The sequence below is a fragment of the Martes martes genome (assembly GCF_963455335.1).
Source record: "Martes martes genome assembly, chromosome: 1".
NCBI lineage: Eukaryota > Metazoa > Chordata > Mammalia > Carnivora > Mustelidae > Martes > Martes martes.
This window is the reverse complement of record NC_137888.1, coordinates 142,293,404-142,313,165: the sequence shown is the minus strand read 5'-3', so window position 1 is coordinate 142,313,165 and position 19,762 is coordinate 142,293,404. Positions and strand designations below refer to the sequence as shown.

General features: G+C 33.6%; 1 protein-coding gene across 1 annotated transcript in view; it reads right to left on the bottom strand.

Annotated features, from left to right (window-relative positions):
- ZCWPW2 (zinc finger CW-type and PWWP domain containing 2) overlaps positions 1 to 19,762 on the bottom strand; it is a 121,313-nt gene that overhangs the window by 34,777 nt on the left and 66,774 nt on the right. The window contains exon 5 of the mRNA XM_080814961.1: positions 11,872 to 11,986. Within this exon, the coding sequence (XP_080671087.1) occupies positions 11,872 to 11,986 (115 nt within the window). The remainder of the gene's footprint in view (positions 1 to 11,871; positions 11,987 to 19,762) is intronic.

Here is a 19,762-nt window from a genome sequence, read left to right as displayed (position 1 = left end):
TTTACATAGACAGTATCTTATTTAAACTTCATTGATAATCTTGCAAAGTATGTAGTCCATCCCCATTTCACAGCAGAGAAAGTTGAGGCTAAGTACTATGCCTGAGGCCATCCAGTGGGGCTAGACCCATCTGTTGGCAAGTCTCTAATCTTTATGTCTGCTGCCTCCATGTGGGACCCATAAGCAACACAACAAAAAAGAGGACTAGAACCAAATAGAATATAGAAAATTATTTTAAGATATTATTTTGATATATGCAAAATGGTGCATGAATTAATAAAAATTATTGGCAATAATAATTAATAATTGGATTTTTATAGGTTCAACATAGAATTCCAACTAAATTAACTGCATAAATATTTGCTCATACATTTGTTTTATTAACCTTAATATTACGGTAATGAAAAACAATTAGAGTTATGGACATTAGTATTACGGTTTTAGGGTTACATTTAATGTTAAAGAAAAACACATAGAAATTAAATTTATCAATGTAGGACTGTAATTCACAATGAACATGTAAAACTAATAAAAATAATAAATATCCATGAATGTAAGAGTAAATAAATGCTTCCTATCTAAAAGCAAATATTGCAGTAAGAAACAAACTATTGGCATAAAACAGAGAAATTCAGAGAAGTAGGTTATTACATTTATACCTATAATTAGCTGGCCACATGTAAACTGCCCTCTTTCCTATGTTCGGCTGCATGCTTAGAATAATCCCTTCTGGAATACCCTTTTTCTCCCCACTGATGAATGCACAAGACCATCCACCATCATAGAGGATTCTTCCACCTAAGAGAAATAATCACCTCTGTTGCAAAACCACAGTCATCCCAGGACACAGGACTTTCTTCCCTGTATTATGGTTACTTCTGTACATGTGTAAGCACTCTGTAAGACTAGAATGTGCCTTAAAGGCAGGGACCACGTTTTATAGGCAGTAGGTACTCAATATTTTTTTTATAATTAGCAAATGCACATGTATTTTATTCAAAATCTTTTATGGATCTGAAATATACATTTTCTCCTGAACAAATGAATATTATTTATTAGTTAAAAACATATGTTTACAAGGTATAAGTTACTATACTAGACAGTGTAAGATATAAAACACTGTATATGTTCTCAGACCTTTAGTTTCTTTATTGATAAACCAGAAGTAATAATTATTATCTTACTGGTATATTGTGATATTCAAATAATAGAATTTATATAAATTTCTAAAACAATGTCTGGTAGATAACAGATTATCAACAATGTTCTCTTTTAGCTAATAAAGACATTCTGGGGTCTGCACGTGCACGCGCGCGTGTGCATGTGTATGTGAGAGAGAAAGAGGGATCTAACTTTTAGAATACTAGCGAAAATAGTTTAGTGATGATACATTTTACCACCGTATCATCTTAAGTGATTCTATCATTCTCCCATTTAAATAATTTGTTTTAGGGGCTCTCTGCTCAGCAGGGAGCCTGCTTCCACTTCTCTCTCTCTGCCTGTCTCTCTGCCTACTTGTGATCTCTGTCCATCAAATAAATAAATAAAATCTTTAAAAAATAATAATTTGTTTTAGTCTTCTTAGCATAGTTGGAAATAAATTAATGAGTAATGATAAAAAAGCAAAGATTATTGAAATTCCATAATTTATTTCAAATTTATAAAAGGGCCCTGATGGTAATTATAAGAGAATAAACTCTGTTGTATCTAAAATTTTTTTCTCCTTTTTCTTTTGAAGATCACTAATAACAAAAGTCATGATGAAATATCAACTTGTACATGTAGTTAAAACTGCACAAAAAGGAAACTCAAAAACCAAAATTGGGTCCAATGGACCCTGATCATATACTGAGTTAACAAAAAAAAATTATCAATTTCCTATGTCTCTCCTCAACATATACGTCATTCTTATGTAAAATTTCCAGCAGGGAGACAACTGCAAACAGAAATACCCAAACTGCTGTTCCAGGAACTTTTTGTTTTTGTTTTAAGATTTTAAAAATTTATTTGTCAGAGAGAGAGAGAGCACAAGTAGGGGAGCGGCAGGCAGAGAAAGAAGGAGAAGCAGGATTCCCACTGAGCAAGGAACCCTATGTGGGACTCGATTCCAGGACGCTGGGATCATGACCTGAGCCGAAGGCAGACGCTTAACCGACTGAGTCACCCAGGCATCCCAAAGCCTTCTTTTTCTTCTTCTTTTTTTAAAGATTTTTTTTAGGAACTTTTTATGTTGAAAGGTTTACACAACCATCTCCCAGTGCAACACAGAAGTGTTTTGGGAAGTATCAACAACCACTCTGATTTTCAAAGGGATTTGCCAAAGGGAGAGAGTCTGATATAATGCTGAGAAACATTACAATCATTAGCATTTTTTCTATTAATAACAGTAAGTCCATGTTCAACTTCAGCAACATTAAACACTTTCTAAGAGCCAAATTTTCCCTAGTGAGAAAGGTTTAATTTCCTCCCTTCAGAAATCTCTGCATGTAGGGACCCTCACACAGAGTGAAAAGCAGTTAACAGGAAATGTAGATCTGGATAATTAAAAGGGTCTTTACTCCATTTTTGGGCTATGGCCACATCATAGTTTTAATGTGCAAAAAAGGAGCTGCAGGTAAAAAATGAAAATGTTCCAAGTCAGTAGAGGTGGTTATGCCTCATGACGCATAACAGATGTTAAAATTTTTTTAATTTACAAGCATATTAGAGAGGAGTACAAATATGAACACAAATCAATGGTTTCTTTTTAAAAAATAAATTTTTAAAGCCTGTCCATTCATGGCCTCAGAAAATCTGTCAGTCTATGTTTCTTTAAAGATGACAGCTGAAAGAAAGTATTTTCTTAAAAAGGTAGAGGACAGTCCAGTTGCCTATCTGGCATGTAAAGAGCCTGGAAGTCACACTCCATCCTCACAACAAGTAAAAAGCTGAACAAATTGAAAATCAATAACTCTTCTTAGATTCCCTTAGAGAAGTGAGGTCACAGAGCAAACCACTGCCCCCAAATTTGGAGACAGGTGAATACAAAGAATCACAACTTAATGGAGCAGAAACCTCCACAGGAACTAGTGCTGGGGTAGGAACACATGAACTGTAATTGATGAATTGCTGGAGCCTCAATGTGAACAAGCTGAGAGATAGAAATTCTAGGGGGACCCAGTCATGCAGGAGGGAAGCACACTTTTGTGAGTTTACCTACAGGAGTTCTATCAGGTTCTCACAGTGAAGACTGGAGAAAAATACCTTTGTGCTTCCTCAGTGGGGAAAAAAAAGGAACCTTTATGAAATATGCTAGGGCATTCAGTTCTCAGCAGTTTGCCCTCAAGAGAAACTTACCAGAGCCTAACCTATTGTGGTTTTTTTCAGAGCCTAACTAATTAGCAGGAAGGAAATCTAGCCTGCTGTAGTCTTCCATGTGGGGGAAGGGAAATAACCAACTCTAGTTCCCCTTTAACAGTCATGTGCCACGTAAGGGGGTAAAAAAGGTGAGAAGCACTTGTGCAGTTCAAAGTCCAGGACTGAGACCTAATCATAGAACTATAGACTGTCTGCCCCAGCCCCACACGCCTCACCATTACACTCGTAAAGGCCTATGCACCACAGTTTCTTTCACCTGGTACATCATGTTTGCCTTTCTGCAAATAAATAAAAATTTAAAAAAATATATATACACACAAAACAAGGCAAACTAAAAGGCAAAAAGCAATTTGAAGTGACAGAGCAAGCATCAAGCATCAAAAACAGACCCATATATGTCCTAGATGTTGGAATGATCAGACTGAGTATACTAAACACAGTCATTTTAAATCCAAAGTCTCCAGTGTTAAAGTAGGGAACATTCAAGAACAAATGGGTACTGTAAGCAGAGAGATGGAAATTCTTTTTTTTTTTTTTTAAAGTCTTTATTTATTTATTTGAGAGAGAGAGAGAGAGAAGCATGAGCATCACTGGGGGGCAGGGGCGGAGAGAGAGGGAGAAGCAGACTCCCTGCTGAATAGGAAGCCTGATGCAGGGTTGGAACCTGAGCCAAGGGCAAAAGCTTAACCTACCATGTCACTCAGGCACCCCAGGGAGATAGAAATTCTAAGAAATAATTATTAAAAAAGAAATGCTGGAGATGAAAAATGCTATAACAAAAATGAAGAATACCTTTCATAGTTTCATTGGTTGGACATAGCTGAGGAAACAATTTGTGTGTTTGATGATATATAAAATAGAAACTTCTAAAACTAGAAGCACAGAGAAAAAAGACTGGGAAAAAAAGAACAGGATATTCAAGATCTATGGGAAAACCCCAGAAGTATAATATATGTGAAATTGGAATACAAGAAGGAAAAGAAATAGAAAGGAACAGGAGAAATACCTGAAGCAATAATGACAGAGAACTTCCCCCAAATGAATGTCAGACACCAAATCAAGATCCAGGAAGCTCAGAGAACAATAAGCAGAATAAAAGCTAAAGATAGAAAACCAAAGATAAAGAAAAATTCTTGAAAGAAGGCTGGTGGTAGGCGTTGCTTTATCAATAAAGGAGCAAAGACAAGAATTTCATTCAGGTCCTCTCAGAAACCATGCAAACAAGAGGAGGGTGGAGTTTTGGAGTGGAGTAGAGTGGAGTGGAGTGATTAGTGTTAAGAGGAAAAAACACCAAATTAGAACTCTGGTCACTGTGCAATATCCTTCAAAATAAAGGCAAATACACTTGAGAGAATTTGAGAAATTGATTTGTTACCAGTAGACTTACCTTGCAAGAAATGTTAAAAGAGAAAAGGAAAATGATATAGAGCAGAAACTTGGGTTGACATAAAGGAAGAGCATCAGAGAATGACTAAGTGAAAGTAAAATATAAACTTTAAATTTTCTTATTCTTTAACTGAAAACTATTTGTTCAAAATAATAATGGCAACAGTGTGTTGAATTTAGGGAAACCATTTTCCTAAAATTTTTTTCCCTAAAGAAGTTAAAAAGAAAGCATAATTGATATGATAAAAGAGGAAATAAAATCATATAAAATACTCAATTAAAACCAAAAAGGTGGAGGAAAAAACCCATAAAAAGATGAGGCGCCTTGGTGGCTCAGTAAGTTAAGTGTCTGACTCTTGATTTTGGCTCAGGTCATGATCTCTGGCTTGTGATATCAGGCTCCACGCTCATGGAGTCTGCTTAAGATTCTCTCTTTCCCTCTCCCTTCTTCTCTATACCCCTGTGTGTCTCTCTCTCTCTCTAAACAAACAAACACACAAACAAAAACACAAAAGGCAAAAAAAGAGTAAAAGAAAAAGGAACAAAGAAAAAGGAAAACAAATAGAAAACAGTAACACAAATGGTAGCTATTAATCCAACTCTATCAATAACCACTTTAAATTTCAATGGTCTAAATATACTAGTTAAAAAACAAAGACTGTTAGAGTGGAGTAATTATATGCTATCTACAAAAAACCCTCAATTTAAGTATAAAGACACCTAGAGGTTAAAAGTAAAAAGATACAGAAGGATATACCATGTTAACACTAATCAAAAAACACTAATCAAAAAACTCTTATTTTAATAAGAGTAGCTATATTAATTTCAGACAGAGCAGGCTTCATAGCAAGCAAAGTTATCAGGGATAAAGAGGAGCATTACCTAATAACAAAGTCATCATTATTCCAGGAAGACATAATGATTATTAATATGAATGTGTCTAACAACACAGTGTCAAGGCATGTAACACAAAAAATTGATAGAACTCAAGGAGAAATAGATGAACTCACTATTATAATTGGAGACTTCAGCAGAAATGAACAGGTCCAGCAAGCAGAAAATCAGTAATGACATTCAGTAGTTCCCCTTTATCTGTGGGGTGATAGATTCCAAGATCCTCAGTGGATGCCTGAAACCATGGATAGTAATAAACCCCTATATGTACTGTTTTTCCTATATATACATAGTTATGATAAAGTTTAATTTATAAATTAGGCAGAATAAGAGATTAACAACAATGACTAATGAAAAGAACAATTATAAAAATATTCTGTAACAAAAGTTATGTGAATGGGTCGCTAACTCTCTTAAAATATCTTATTGTACTGTACTCATCCTTCTTGTTAAGATGTGAGACAAAATGCCTACGTGATGAGATGAAGTGAGGTAAATGACACAGGCATTGCGGCATAGGGTTAGACTACTATTGACCTTCTGATGATGCATCAAAGGAGGATCATCTGCTTCCAGACCACGGCTGACCACAAATAACTGAAACCATGGAAAGCGAAAGTGCAGATAAGAGGAAACCACTGTAGCTGAACTCAACACCATCAATCAATGAATGGCAATCAACTGAATATAATCTACATCTATAGACTACTTAATCCAGCAACAGCAGAATATACATTCTTCTCATGCTCACTTGGAACATTCACCAAGACAGACTATGTTCTGGGCCATAAAGTTATACCTTAACTCATTTTTAAAAATAGATAACATACAAGAGTCTGCTCTCAGACCACAGTAGAATTAAACTAGAATAGAAAAATTGGAAGATAACTAGAAAATCCCAAATACTCAGAGATTAAACAATGCTTTCCTAAATAACATATAGATCAAAGAAGAAATCTTAAGAGAAATTTAAAAATATTTTGAACTAAATGAAAATGAAAACAGAGTCTATCAAAATTTGCAAGACACAGTGAAAGCAGTATTTAGAGGGGAATTTATAGCATTAAAATGCAAATATTATGAAAGAACAAAGACCTAAAATCAATAAGCTGAACTTCCACCTTAGGAAACTAGAAAAAGAAAAGCAAGTTAAATATGAAGTAAACAAAAGAAATAAAAACTAGAGCAGAAATCAATAGAAGAAAAAATAGGAAATTAATGGAGTAAATAAAACCAAAAACTGTTTCTTTAAAAAGATCAATAAAATCAAGAGTCTAGCCAGTCTAACTAAGGAAAAAAGAGAGAAAACATAAATTACTAATATCAAAAATGAAACTGAGGGCATCATTACAGATCCCAAGATATTAAAAGGATAATAAAGAAATGCCGTAAATAACTCTATGTCCAAAAATCTGATAACCTAGATGAAATAGACCAATTCCTTAAAAGACACAATCTTCCAAAAGTCACACAAGAATACATAATCTGTATCTTTTTGTAAAATTAAATTAATATAATAACCTTCCAAAACAGAAAGCACCAAGCACAGATGGGTTTATTGGTGATTTCTACCAACCATTTAAGGAACAAATTTATCAATTCTCTATAAACTCTTCCAGAAGATAGAAGCAGAGGGAATACTTCCTAATTCACTCACGGAAGCCAGTATACCAAAACCAAATAAAGACATTACTAGAAAACTACAGATTGATTTCTCTCATGAACATAGATGCAAAAATCCTCAATAAAATATTACAAATCAAATACAATGTATAAAAAGAATTAGACACCACAAACAAGTGAGGTTTATCTGAGGTATACAAGGCTGATTCAATACTCAAAATCAATTAATGTAATCTGTGACATCAACAGGTTAAAAAAGTAAAGTCACATGATTAGATCAATAGATGCAGGTAAAGCACTTGACAAAATCCAACAGCTATTCATGATAAAAACTCTCAGCAAGCTAGGAATAAAGGGAAATTTCCTCAATTTGAAAGGAGAATCTATAAAAACCCTACAGCTAGCATCATACTTAATGGTGAGAAACTCAAATCTTTCCCACTAAGATTAGGAATAAGTCAAAGATCTTCCCACCTCACCACTCTTTTCAATATTGTACTGAAACTCTTAGCTAATGCAATACGAGGAAAAAAAGGAAATAAAAGGTATAGACTGAGAAGAAATAAAACTGTCTTTCTTAGTAGATGACACGATCATCCATGTACAAAATCCAAAAGAGAATAAAAAAAATACTCCTGGAACAAATAAGTGATAATAGCAAGATTGCAGGGCACAAGGTTTACAAACAAAAGTCAATCACTTCCCTATTTACTAAACTGAGAAAGTAGGATTTGAAATTAAAGACACATTACCATTACCATTATTAGTGCCTGCCCCCCCGAAATGGAATACTTAGGCAAAATTTAACAAAATATGGACAAGATTATAGGAGGAAAACTACAAAACTCTGATGAACAAAACCAAAGAACTAAACAAATTTGGGTATATTCTATATTTATGGATGGGAAGATCCAGTATTGTCAGGATGTCAGTTCTTTCCAACTTGATCTAAAGATTCAGTGTCATCTCAATGAAAATCCCAACAAGTTATTTTGTGGATATCAACAAACTCAATCTAAAGTGGGGGAGGGTATGTGCTATGGTGAGTGCTATGAATTGTGTAAGACTGATGATTCATAGACCTGTACATTATATGTTAATTAAAAAAATAAAAAATTAAAAAATAAAGTTCATATGAAGGGACAAAGATCTAGAATAGCCCAACACAATATTGAAGGACAAAGTCAGAGGACTTGGCCCTACCTGACTTTAAGACTTACTCTAAAGCTACAATAATCTGGCAATGTAATATTGGGAAAATAATTTTAAAAAACCCAGATCAATGGAACAGAATAGAGACCTCAGGAACAGATTGAACAACTAGATATCCACATGTCAAAAAACTTAATCTAGATAAGACCTTACACGTTTCACAAAAATTAACTCAAAATCACATATCTAAATGAAAAATGTAAAACTATAAAACTCCTAGCAGGCAACATAGGAGAAAATGTAGATGACCTGGGGTATGCAGATGACTTCAGATACAACATCAAAGGCAAGATCCCCGAAAGAAATAATTAATAAGCTGGATTCCATTAAAATTAAAATTTCCACCCTGCAAAGAACACTATCAAGTGATTGAGAAGATAATCCAGAGTGGAAAAAAGTATTTACAAAATATCTGACAAAGGACTGTTATCTGAAATATACAAATAACTTTTTTTTTTGCTTCTCTCTCTTCATTTTTTTTTTTTTTCAGATTTAAATTCTACTTAGCTAACACACAGTGCAATATTGATTTCAGGAGTAGAATTCAGTGATTCTTCACTTACATACGACACCTAGTGCTCATCAGAACAAGTGCCCTCCTTAATCCCATGCCCCACCCACCTCCCTCCATCAACCCTCAGTTTGTTCTCTATCATTAAGAGTCTCTTACGGTGACTGTGGACTCCAAGAAACAAACTGAGGATTTTAGAGGGGAGGTGGGTGAGGGGATGGGTCGGCCTGGCTATGGGTATTAAGGAGGGCACCTACTGCATGGAGCACAGGGTATTAATAAGTAAACAATGAATCTTGGAACACTACATCAAAAACTAATGACATTCTATATGGTGACTAACATAACACTAAAAAAAAAAGAAATTACAATGTTCAAAAAAAAGAGTCTCTTATGGTTTGTTTCCCTTCCTCTTTCTTTCTCCCCCCTCTCATATAGTTATCTGTTTTGTTTCTTAAATTCCATATATGACTGAGATCACATGGTATTTGTCTTTCTCTGACTGACTTATTTCGCTTAGCATAACATACTCTAGTTCCATCCACATCAAAGCAAGTGATAAGATTTCATTCTTTTTGATGGCCGAGTAACATTCCATTGTAGATATATACCACATCTGCTTGTTTCATTTATTAGTCAATGGACATTTGGACTCTTTTCATAGTTTGACTATTGTTGATAATGCTGCTGTAAGTATACAAAGAATTCTTAAAACTCAACAATAAGAAAATAAGCAACTGAATTAAAAAGCAGGCAATAAACAGATACCTCACCAAAGAAGATTTATAGATGGCAAATAAGCATATGAAAGGATGTTCATTATCATGTCATTAGAGAATGGCAAATGAAAACATCAATGAGGTACCACCGCAGACCTAATGGAATGGCCAAAATCCAGAATACTGATAACACCAAATGTTGGCAACTATGTGGAACATGAACCATTATTCATTTCTGGTGGGAATGAAAAAATGATGCAGCTACTTTAGAAGATAGTTCAGCAGTTTCTCATAAAACTAAACATACCATATGAAATGGGTCTATATTTTTTACATATAATTTACTGATCTTGAAGATTTCAACAATGAAAGAGCTACATCAAATATAATAGTGTGCCAATTTCTGTAGGGTAGGAAGAATTTAGGCCATGAAATTACTAGTCATTATTTCTGGGTTGGAAGAAGACATTTTGGGTTAAAGAAGTCCTCAAAGTTGCTGGGGTAAAATAGGTTGTTTGTCTCTAAGATTTTTGTAAAATATCTGAAGAATGGCTAATTACCTCTCAAAATAACTTTGAAACACAGTAAGAAGCTGAATATGTACTAGGGTTTACCCTGTAAACTAAGCAAGGACTACAGTGTCTATTTTGGAGATAGTAAAGAATAAGAAGTGAGTGAGCCTATTATGGCAAAGGCTGAATTCCTGGAAGTGTCTTCATGCCATTCCATTCTGGCTTCTTCAGGGATAAGAATCAAGTCTTTAGGCATAGGACTGCCTATAATCAGACTGAATTACATCAAATTCTGCATGCAAAAATCATCAGATTTTCAACAAGAAAATGGGTCTGCTGCAAGACCAATGAGAAATAACCCCTCTCCATATTCTCTAGACAAGCAAGAATGTCAAAGAACCCAGACATAAATATGCTAGCACATACAACAACAACAAAGACATAGTTCTGTATTTATTGGGTGTGTCTACTGCTAATGTGAAATGGTTATAATAAACTTTAAAAAATAACTGACTATATTACTTCAAGATATTCATATTAAAAACTAAAAAACTTAGTATTTCCAAGTTTATTTTGGTTATACAAGAAAAATGTATACTCCGGGTAAATAATAAAATTGTATGCGTGACAATACAGTGAGTTCAACCTTTACTGATAATAAACTAAGACATATTTTCAGCACAAGGAATGAAATCACATTTATGGTAATAAATGTCTCTTTTCTCAGTTTCAGAGTAAACCAGAGTAATGGGCTTGTCATTCTTTTCCACTATCTTTAAATCTACTTATTTCTTTTAAAATCTAAACTTAGGTAGCTAAGTTAATATTTAAATTTTTCCCAAATAAAATGTTCTCACATCTAAGTTTTAAAAAATATATATTAAATTCCAAAAAGAAAAAAATGTCATGCTTACTTTAAAATTCAGTCAGGACTAAAACGACAGATCCTCCCATAATTATTTTAGAACTTAAGATGATCATTTTAGAAATTAAGATGATAATTATTATCACTAAGAACATATTTAAGTTTATTCAAAATCATCATTTTTTCTGTAACAGTCATATTGAGTTAAAAGTGTGTCCTACTTACTATAATTCCTATGATGAATACATTTAAAAAGCTATGTACAAACCATAATATTTATGATTCAAGAGAACTTTCTTTGAAAATGACCTGAAATCTTATCATATTTTTTCACCTCATTAAAAAAGCTGAAGATTGTTTTTATCTCTGCCTTGAATTTCTTTAAAAACAAAAATATTTTGAAAAACACTTTGTTCTGAAAGAATGTAGCATATGCAAGTGAAAGTTTCACCCCAAAATATGTTTTAAGGCCACAGCTTCTAATTTTGAAATATATACTTTGAAATACACAAGAGAACTTATGTAGATAGTTGAAGGGTAAAGAAGATGATAGAAGTGCTAATGAAAACCCTTGCATTTAAATAGAATGTATGTTTAGTCACTGAAAACAGTTTCAAAGGGCAAAAGACATACTATTAATGCATACAAAAATTTTTTTCAGGGGACAAAGATATATTATATCCCCATGAAGAGAAAGAGAGATTTTTTTAAAACGTACAAATATATTTTCGAAAGTGTGCATCTGAATAAATCCTCATGTTGGGGTGGTAAAGAATAAAAAAGCTCATATACCCTGTTTGGATAGGCAGCACATTTCCAGTCTTTGCTCATGGGAATATCCATAGAGGAGGTGGGCTTCTTTTAGTGCACTTTTATACCATTTCTTTTTTTTCTTACATTTTTCTGGCTAAAGAAACACAGAAAAATAGTGAGACTCATTTCTAAACATATTATTTTGTTTTAGTATCTATTTGATTTAGCTGCTGAGCTGGAATTAATCTGATTTAAGCATTATACCATATATTACTCAGATTTTTATATACGATTATTATTATTTTAGAGTATACCAAGGTTGGGGAAATCTTGTACATTAAAAGTCAAAGGGTCAGATTCTTGATTCACTAAGATAATATTTTAATATGATTCATCTTACACTTTAAAAAGTCACAAAAAGACCACCAATGTAACAAAGTAGTCAGTATTAATACATCTTATTAGAATAATTTGATTCTCTTTTAAGAGCAATGATCCTGAAGTGGTATAAAATGAAAAGCCAGGCTTCTTATTGTCAGAAAATTAATTCTATTCACACCCAGCTTTTGTGTTATGACAGGCAGGTGAAATATTCATACAAGTTCCTTAAACTTTTGCCCCAATTTCTTCATCTGTAAAATGTGGATAACAGTATATTCATCATAAAGTTTCATAAGTATTAAGTGAAATAATAGATGGCAGTTTTCTGGCCTATTAAGCACACAATAAATGTTATTCTACTTGAATTCAGTACTTTTTCTACATATAAAGTAATTTAAAAAATATTTTGAAAACAGAAACAAGAGTAAAAAAGTCTCTATGCTAAAAATGACTACAAAAATTATCTGGTCCAGTGATTTTTCCAATATTATTTTAGAATATACCTAAAGAGATTTTTTTTTTTTAAATTTTTAAGTAATCTCTATGCCCAACCTGGGGCTTGAACTTACAACCCCAAGATCAAGAGCTGCATGCTTTACTGACTGAGCCAACCAGGCACCCAGAATTTGCCTGAAAATTTTTTTTATAATGCTTTTATAAATGTTACAATTTATAAAATGCCATACCACTATTTTCTTTTTGGAAACTTTACCATCAAAAAGAACACAGGTTTTTATTGCATAATTCCATATTTACCACTTGCGTATAATGATCAGATATGTAATTCACTTTCTACAGAAATGTAAATCTATGTAACACCTTATTTAGTTCATTCAGAGAATGAAACCATCTATATATTTAAAGCTCTTTTCAAATTCCACCTTATTCCTAGAATCTCCAAATTAATATAAGCCATCTGTTCCCATTATACTTAATATTTTCTTTTAATCATTTCTACATTCTGACTTGTATTATAGTTATTTGTATTCATGACTGCCCCCACCTATAAAATGAAAGGTCCTGAAGACAGAGGCAATAAACAGCATTTCAGGGGCGCCTGGGTGGCTCAGTGGGTTAAGCCTCTGCCTTCGGCTCAGGTCATGATCCCAGCGTCCTGGGATCCAGCCCCGCATCGGGCTCTCTGCTCGGCGGGGAGCCTGCTTCCTCCCTTCTCTCTCTGCCCGCCTCTCTGCCTACTTGTGATCTGTCTGTCAAATAAATAAATAAAATCTTTAAAAAAAAAAAAATAAACAGCATTTCATCTTTGTGTCCTCCACAGTACCCATTTGTCTAATCTCATTGTGTATAATGTAAGCTATCAGAAAGTGGTTGTTAAATTGCATGTTGTTCTGGACACTGATTTGATATAAAAGCCATCAAACAATATAATCAAACAAAAATCTATTATTTTAAATCTACTTTTGTGCACAGAATATTTATATTTTATTCATTAATAGAAAAAGATGAAAATATAGGTAGATACAATTCACAAAACATTAGAATCTAAACTAAGAATATCTAAGCTAGTGTCTGCAAATCTAAGATCTTCCTAGAACTCAAATGTTATAATGATGCTAAATAAAAAAACTAGTGAAAAATAGCTTAGAAGCTGATATGGCACTAAATGACTGACGTTAAGGAAATTTCTTGAGAAAAACCAATACTGTACACAGCTAAAGTAAACTTTGGTGAGTTTGGGGAACTAAACACTTTCTTAAAAATCTGTGTTGGAGATTCTTTGAGAATTTATCAGTAAATATGTGCCATCTAGTGGTAATACAACTAAACATCTTCAAAGAAAAAAAATTGACTATTTATAAAGAATTTTGAATTCCAGAAGTAGGCTCAGTTATATTTTACAACTAAAGAAATGATAGGTGCATATCCTAAAGTGTAGACTGTGCCTCCCTACCCATTTCTGGTAATGTTTCTCCCACAGGTGCCCATTATTACCAATTTCTTTCATAGTCTTTCAGAGATATCGTATGCATCTACAAACATTTGTATCATTTATATAAATATAGCTCATTTTACAGAGTGTTGTGAATAGTTATATACACTTTTGAGTTTTTCAATTTGTCTTGCAGATCACTTCATTTATTGATTGATTCAACATATTCTAAATCCTTGGGACCTATCACTGAAGAAAATGGATAAAGCTGACATTCATTCTAGGCATTGAAACAGACAACCTATAATAAGCATAACAAATCAATAAAGCTTACGGTATGTTGTAAGAAGTTATAAATTTCATGTAATAAATAAAAGTTAAGGCAATAAAGTACTCAGGGTAACTCTCATTGGAAAGGTGACTGAGCAAAGACGTGAAAGGAGTCAGGGAGTTAGCCACATAGATATTCCAAGAAAGAGTACTCCAAGCAGAAGAAAAAAATACTCTAAGGAGGGAGAATACAAGTGTATTCAAAAAGCTTTGAAGAAGCCAAGCTGGCTGACACTAAATGAAAGAGAGTGACAGGAAATGAGGTCACAAAATTAACAGGGGTCATATCATGGAGGGTCTTTCAGGCCACTGTAGGGAATTTGTCTTTTATTCTAAGTAAAACGGGAGCCTCATTCCACAGTTCTGGGCTTGATTAACATTTGATTTGATTCAATTTCTTTTTTTTTTTTTTTTAAGTTTTGGCTTTTTTTTTTTTTTAAGATAAAGGTTTGGCTTTTTTTTTTTTTTCCCCCAAAGATTTTTATTTATTTATTTGACAGACAGAGATCACAGGTAGGCAGAGAGGCCAGTAGAGAGAGAGGAAGGGAAGCAGGCTCCCTGCTGAGCAGAGAACCCGATGCGGGGCTCGATCCCAGGACCCTGGGATCAGGACCTGAGTTGAAGGCAGAGGCTTAACCACTGAGCCACCCAGGCACCCCTGATTCAATGTTTTAAAACAATCTCTGATTGTTTTGACCAGAATAGACAATACAGGGGCATGTAAATATAAGACAACCAGCTACTGCAATGATCCAGGCAAGAAATGATGGTGGTGTAGACCAGGGTAGTGGCAGCTGCCGTAGTAAAAAGTGATAGGATTCTGGACACAATTTGAAGGTAGAGCAAAAGGAATTTTTGTCCAGCTGGAAACTGGTTGTAAGGGAAAGAGAAGATGACTCTTAAGGCTTTTGGACTGAGCTAGTAGAAGGATGAAATTTGCTGTCTACTGAGAAGAAGGCTGTCAAGAGTTCAGATATATTGAGTATGAGATATCTATTGCCACATCCAAGTGGAGATCCCAAGAGGAGGGTGGTAAGGGAATTCAGCAAAGAGAACAGAACTGTAGATAAAATTTAGGAATTATTCACATGCACGTGGTATTTAAAGCCAAGGAACTGGAAGAGATAACCAAAGGAATGAGGAAATAATATGTATGTATATCCACACATATGCTATGTATATATCATTATTTACTTGACAAATGTCCTAATAATGAACATTTTAGGTTATTTCTAATACCATGCAATTTGAAACAATGCTGTAATAAAAAAATTTGTCCATAGGTCACTTTGCCCATGTGAAAGCGTACTGAAGAATAACTTCCTAGATGTTGAATTACTAGGTTTGAAGTATCTCTATTTTAAATTTTGGAAGTTACCGTGAATTCACTCTTGAATAAGGTGGTCACAATTTTTAATACCATAAACAGTATGTTTCCTTACATCCTGGAGAATACTTCTGTTACCAAACTTTTAGATCTTTGTCAATATTTTAAGGGAAATATGGTATTTCCTTTTTTTACTATCATTTTCATTTCTTAAATTTCATAACTATGAGAAATTTTAAATACTTTGGCAGCTTGGAGATATAATTGACATATAACTGTAAATTTAAGAGCACAACATGATTGGATACATGTATACCTTGTAAAATCGTTACCACAAATAGGGTTAGCTAATACCTTCATAAATTCACGTAACTTTTGTGAGTGTGTATGTAGTAAGAACACTTAAGATCTACTTTTTTTTTGCAAGTCTGTAATACAGTATTATTAACTTTAGTCTCCATGCTGTACATTCGATCCTGGAACTTATCCATCAATTTTTCACATTTTTAAAAGTCACTTTCTTTTCTACAGAATGATTGTTCAAGTCTTGTGTTCATACTATATTCGTCTTTATCTTAATGGTTTGTAAGAGATTTTTATAAATTAAAAAAGTAATCCTTTGCTACGTGCATGTATTGCAAATATCTTCTCCTGTTGACAATTTATCTTTTAGGTATTTGTATTGTCATTTTTGTTCATTTAAATCTTTCATCCTTCTAGCAGTTAATTTGAGTGCAAGGTATGAGGTACACTTCTACTTTATTTTTTTCCCAAGTAGCTAGCCATTTGTACTCACAGAATTTATTAAATAATACAACTTTAATGATTTGAGTATAACCTTACCCACCAGCTATATTTCCAAGTACTCTGGAGTCTGTTTTTGGACCTTATATTGTTCTATTTGTCTGTTGAATCACTGTTAGTACCAAACTACTTTAATTGCTAGAGTTTTATTTTAATTTTACATTTTATAGGCCTAACTCCTTCTTCTATATTTAATTTTCCTATACATTTTAGTACTCGTCTTAAGTCCTTTTTAAAAATTGAGATTGCTTTAAAATTAATTTAGGGAAAATTGATATCTTTCCATATTTAATTTTCTAAACCAAGATGAGGATTTTATCTTTCCATTTACTTAGGTTTTATTTTCTGTCTCTTAGTAGCGAAGTTTTATTTATACAGCTCTTACATATGCTTCTTAAGCTTATTCCAGTGTATCAGGTATGTTTTGTTGCTATTATAAATGGGAACTTTTATCCCTTTATATTTTTACACTGGTTACCCTGTACAGTAATTTTATAACTACCATATAACTGAATTTTCTTATTGCTTATAATGGTTTTTTATTTGAGTTCCATGGGTTTTCCAGGTAAACAATCATCTACTAATAAAGGTAACTTTGCTCTTTTTCTTTCCTGTACGTGTACTTTTGCTACTTTCTTTAGCTAACTGTATTAGCCAATTATACCAAGACAATTACATAATAATAGTAATCTCATATAGTTTTGAAAACCCAAATTTCCTACTTGAACAAGCAATGTCTTCTCTAATTAAAATAAAACTTTCAATTGAATGAGTTTGCATATTTTTCAAGACATGCTGAAGTGATTCACAGTTACTTAAATGGAATTCTTCCGCAGAAGCTACCAAAAAAATGGTTATTTGTAATCATCTTCATAAACTAAGCTGTTTAAGACATTATCATAATCTTTCAGCTGGAATATGCTAAGGAAAGGCTTCTGGATTGACAAGAAAGAATAAAGACTCAGCATTTCACCAAATATAACACATTTATTCCATATACTAATTACTAGGGCAAAGTTTGTGAAGGATGAATGAACATCATGCTTGAATGAATTATAGTAATAACATTGTGATTAGGTCGAATTTTAAAATACTATAGTATTTAATGAGATAAATGTTCAACTTGAAGGTTTACATTTTGGACAAAATTCAGCAAAGGAAATAATGCTGTCTTGAAAAGTCCAAACTAAGGCAAAAACTATTGTTCCCCGCCCCCAACCTTTTCTTAAGAAATAAAAATTTGCTTTTAATAAAATTACTTTTTAAAGGCATGAAAACTTTTACATTTACCATTTCAGCCAAAAGTCAAGTAAGATAATTAACTTTAGATTTAACAAAGAATTGTTCAAAACCAAATGGGCACTGAAAATAGGATTCAAACTCCAGCAGAGAAAACTCCAGCCATCAAACTCACTATATCGACTGGAATCTAGAGGTTTCTTAACCCTTGCCTGAAATCTACTGCAGCTCTTGTGACTTTTCTGATAACTCTCCAGTAATAAAATGCCCCAGAGTTATTTAGTCCCCTGAATTTCAAAAACTAAAATGTCTACTCGCACGTTAAGAGATAAAATTCTACACTCCAGTTTAAGTTAGAGCTTCTGTCCTCCACAAGCTAAGAGCATACTTCAGGCAGAAGTGGTCTTCCTTTTCCTCCATGTGCTTCTCTGTCTCTCCCACATGTTCTGGGTTCTCTAGGATTGAAAAGACTGGTGTGGAGAATGGAAAAGAAATTGCAAAAAAAAAAAAAAAAAAGTTTCTGATGCTACCACAACAATTTGGGGTTGGTGCTTTCTGGTTTTAAAGTGTTTTTTATTATGGGGTGCCTTGTGGGTTTTTGGAGAACATTTTCACCAACTAGGAACAACTCCCCTAATAGAGGAGGTCTTTTTTTTTTAGCTGGTTGCTTTTTATCCCCCACCCTATTATCATTTTTCTGCATTGTTCTGCCTAGATTGCCAAGGAGCAGAGAGCCATCTCGGTGGTGGAACCCTTCTATGACCCTGATTCTTTTTCCCACATTGTCTATGTCGTCGATACCCCAAACCATGGGAATGCAGACCATTCTCAGTGTCTCTAGCTCTTTTCACTCTGCTGCCAGACCTGATACCAGATATTCTCACTCTGTAGATTCTTTAGAGGAAAGCTGGCCGCCAGTATGCTATGTTGCTCAAGCTCCAGAGTACAAACATTGAGCTCTCAAAAAATCCCTCATACAGGAAAATCAACATCTTTCCTTTTCCCAAGATGGAGCATGAGGAGGTGCAGGGAAAATGCCACAGAATATCATTATTTTCTCCAAAGAAATTTCTGTATGTTTGACCTTTTATATCCTTGCATAAATTGGACGAAGGGCTGCCGAGTCAGTTTTGGCCCCTCCTTCGCAACGTGTAAATAATTATTTGTCTTCACCTTTTACAGTCTTAAAGACGTGTCTTTCACTAAAACCTGGATATATCTAATAATGTTAGAACTTTCAAATTATTTCCCACCTCGAAACAAAACAAAACAAAACAAAACAAAACATAGACAAGTTTTCAAATATACTTAAGAAGAAAGTTTTAAAGGCAGCTCTTCAGCAAATTTTCAAGGTGCTACAAGCTAATGAAGTCAAGGATAAAGATCAATGACTTCACAAGAAATCATAGAAAGAGCTGGACATCTTCAAATTCAGGTAAATTCTATGATCCCAAGAAGGAATACCATGCCCTTTGTTATGTTTATAATACTCTGGCAACTTGAGTTTTCTCAATCAGTTTATTAAATTTAGGGTAGAGGGGGAAATAAGTAATCATCATAGAAAAAGAAAAATAAGTAATCATCATAGAAAGAGAAGGAAGACAGTCTAAAAATTTGTGTGAATTCATGAATGTAAATAAGATGATTCTTGCTAGATGTATTCTTCGTAGATGAATAAGCATGTAAATATTTGGAGTAAAGATGAGGTTTGAGACTACTAACAGATGGTTAGAGAGGGAGGATAGTACCCTATGTTTGAGAAAATTCTTAGCTGTGTCCAAAATTGAAAAGTTTGTAAACTACTGTCCTATATGATCTTGTTTCAATTTGAGTATTACTGGCTGACTGAAAGGACTTAGTATCATTTTTACATTTCCCAGGATTTGAAGAAGAAATTGAATGTCCCATTTTATTGAATAATGTTTGTGCTATTACCACACACTAACATGGAGTGGTAA